Here is a 3,130-nt window from a genome sequence, read left to right on the forward strand (position 1 = left end):
CGGCCCCGCCCCCGCCGCCGCCCCAGCAGCAGCCGGGTGCCGATGACGCCGAAGGGACCCCGCCTAGTACCTCGGAGACCCCCGTGCCCCTCCCCAGGAAGATCAATGCGGTATACACGTACACTATCATGACGACCTGGTTTGCTCTGAGTTTCTTTTGGCAATTCCAGATCAAAAATGCCACCGGGCCGCCCTACTGCCTACACACAACGCTTCATAATCACAACATGGGTCTTTGAAAACTTTGCAATAACACATTCAGTGCATTGTGACGGTGCTTCACTTTTGTTACAATCTTCATCCATCATTGTTTACATCAGGGTATTTTTCCCCCCAAAATACTACTTGATGAATTTCCAAAAGATTTTTTTATTAAATAAAATAAAATACAACATTGTTCATTCATTTTGGGCAATGTGGAACAAAATTAAAAAAGTCAACCGCTGCGAATGATTCCTACCTACTTTATTTAGGTGCGCCATGACGCCGCGTGGCCCTGCCAAGCGTTTTCCAAAGTGGCGTGTGTGTTTGCGTTTCAGGGTAAGAGCAAGGCACGGCGCGTGAAGACCATCTACGACTGCCAAGCCGACAACGACGACGAGCTGACCTTCGTAGAGGGCGAGGTCATCGTGGTAACGGGCGAGGAGGACCAGGAGTGGTGGGTGAGTTGACCTTATCTCGCGTGGCGCCGCTGCGGCTTAGCGCCTTCAGATGCTCTCAAGTAAGGCTGTCAGGTAGGATTTCAAGACGTGGTTAGGGTTTCAGCTTGCAGGGTTTTCCGATTGGGGATTAGGGTGCGAAGGCCCTTGTCCGCCGGGTGGCTTTTGAAAAGTTAGCGGGCGAGCGGCTGACTTGACTATTTTGTCCTTGCAGATCGGTCACATTGAGGGCGAGCCGGAGCGGAAGGGCGTCTTCCCCATGTCCTTTGTGCACATCCTCAGCGACTGACCGCAAACCCGCGCCACCCAATGAAGCCAAGCCTTTGCACTACCACAAGAACACACTCAAGCAAAAGTCAAAAAGACGGGAAAGCCTCGTCCGTGCTGTACAAAGAATGTGCGTACCCTACCCTCACCTGCGGTATTATCTTCAAGACCCCCGCCCCCCCTGCCCAATATCATAAATCAGCTCCCTCCAGCACTTATCTCTCTGTAAACGCTGTGTGTATATATTTTTGTAAATAGATCTATCCGTGCGTCTGCTGTACATACATGTTTTACTGTACAAACATGCTATGGCACATTTGATCCCGATTTGTGTAGCCGGCGGAAGACCACCGGCCGCCCCACGTAGACCCTCCCGGCTTGCTTTGTGTGTACGCGTGTTGTTTCGCGGTAGACAAGCAGAACCGTGTATTGCTGCCGCACCACCAAAATCAAAACAGAAAAGTTCAGTACCACGTGATGTGATCCAATTTCAGCCTTTGAAAACGACGCGCTGCAACGTGAGATGTTTCACATTTGAATGTGACAAATCTCACGGTGCTCAATATAAGATGATGAATTCCACGCTATAAAGTGAGAAGTTCCACTTCTGGTTGTAAGGTGAAATTCATCCCGTTTGCTTTTTTTTTTTGGTGTGGCAGCAGTTTCGCTTGCTGCCGCTGCCTGTGTTGGAATCTCCAAGCCCATCTTGACTTGATCTCCCTCAGCCTCGTGCACGACTGGAACGTTCCAAGAGCCACTAGAGAGAGAGAACGCACCCCCCAAGCCACTATTATCATTGTTAGTATTATTAAGCAGTATTTAATGAAACGGACAAAAAAAAAAAAAAATGTCAGCAATAAAGTGTTGAGTCATTTCCCCCAAGTTGTGTTGACGGTGTCGTAAGCGAAAAGATGAGCGAAGAGCTTTTTTTGTTGGGCACACTTGTGAAAATGAGAAGCCGACAGTTTGATGTTGTCGCCTGCTCCTCACTCACATGCAGTTTGTCCCGTTGTTCTGGACCTCCCTCCCCCCGCCTCAAAAAAAAAAAAATTAAAGTGCTGTACTCTCTCAACCTTTACTCAATTTCTGCACTTAATGACAAGGTTTTTTTTCCCTCAGCTCCCCAAAATATACAAAATTTGGACCATGTACAAATCCGGCCTACATTCAAGTCATCCCTATAAAGTGAAAAGAAATTGTGTTGAACTCACTTGACATTGGAAATTGCCTCTAATACATGTCAAATTAAACAACTTCCACCACAATGTTTTTGGTCAATAAATCAGGATTTATTTCCAAACGCTGAACCAAAAATTCTGCAACAACACAGGATCTCAAATGCATTTTCAAACTCAACCGAAAGTCTCTTTATGTTTCGACAAATCAGAATGCAAGCGCCAACTTATTTGGCCACTTTGGGTCGTCTCTCCTTCTCCACCGACTTGATGACTCCGACTGCAACCGTTTGCTTCAAGTCTCGGACGGCAAAGCGACCTGTGCAAAAAACGCAAAGAGACCGGAGGAGTGAGTGAAAGGTTCAAAATCGGACAGCTTTAAAAATTCAATCAGGCGACCGTACCGAGTGGCGGGTATGTGAAGAAGCTCTCCACACACATGGGCTTGAGGGGCACCAGTTTGACATTGGCTGCGTCACCCGAGATCAGCAGCTGGGGCCGGTCCTCCACTTTGGTGCCCGTGCGTCGGTCCAGCTTCTCCTTGAGCTCTGCGAAGCGGCATGTCACGTGCGCCGTGTGGCAGTCCAGCACCGGGGAATAGCCCGCTTTGATCCGACCCGGGTGGTTGAGGATGATCTTCAAACTCAACCGAAAGTCTCTTTATGTTTCGACAAATCAGAATGCAAGCGCCAACTTATTTGGCCACTTTGGGTCGTCTCTCCTTCTCCACCGACTTGATGACTCCGACTGCAACCGTTTGCTTCAAGTCTCGGACGGCAAAGCGACCTGTGCAAAAAAATGCAAAGAGACAGGCGGAGTGAGTGAAAGGTTCAAAATCGAACAGCTTTAAAAATGTAATCAGGCGACCGTACCGAGTGGCGGGTATGTGAAGAAGCTCTCCACGCACATGGGCTTGAGGGGCACCAGTTTGACATTGGCCGCGTCACCCGAGATCAGCAGCTGGGGCCGGTCCTCCACTTTGGTGCCCGTGCGGCGGGTCAGGCTCTCCCTTCGCTCTCCGAAGCGGGC

The 3,130-nt window shown here is 49.3% G+C and overlaps 2 protein-coding genes across 2 annotated transcripts in view; one reads left to right on the top strand and one right to left on the bottom strand.

Annotated features, from left to right (window-relative positions):
- LOC109521813 (arf-GAP with SH3 domain, ANK repeat and PH domain-containing protein 1-like) overlaps positions 1–948 on the top strand; it is a 2,464-nt gene extending 1,516 nt beyond the window's left edge. Inside the window, exons 5-7 of the mRNA XM_019879867.1 lie at positions 98–110; positions 540–662; positions 874–948. Of these exons, the coding sequence (XP_019735426.1) occupies positions 98–110; positions 540–662; positions 874–948 (211 nt within the window). The remainder of the gene's footprint in view (positions 1–97; positions 111–539; positions 663–873) is intronic.
- Positions 949–2,193: 1,245 nt separating this feature from the next.
- Positions 2,194–3,130, bottom strand: part of eef1a1l3 (eukaryotic translation elongation factor 1 alpha 1, like 3) — a 3,861-nt gene continuing 2,924 nt past the window's right edge. Inside the window, 2 exon segments of the mRNA XM_019879892.1 lie at positions 2,194–2,420; positions 2,506–2,825. Of these exon segments, the coding sequence (XP_019735451.1) occupies positions 2,329–2,420; positions 2,506–2,825 (412 nt within the window). The 3' untranslated portion in view covers positions 2,194–2,328.

The sequence above is a fragment of the Hippocampus comes genome, unplaced genomic scaffold, assembly GCF_001891065.2.
Source record: "Hippocampus comes isolate QL1 unplaced genomic scaffold, H_comes_QL1_v1.1 scaffold446, whole genome shotgun sequence".
NCBI lineage: Eukaryota > Metazoa > Chordata > Actinopteri > Syngnathiformes > Syngnathidae > Hippocampus > Hippocampus comes.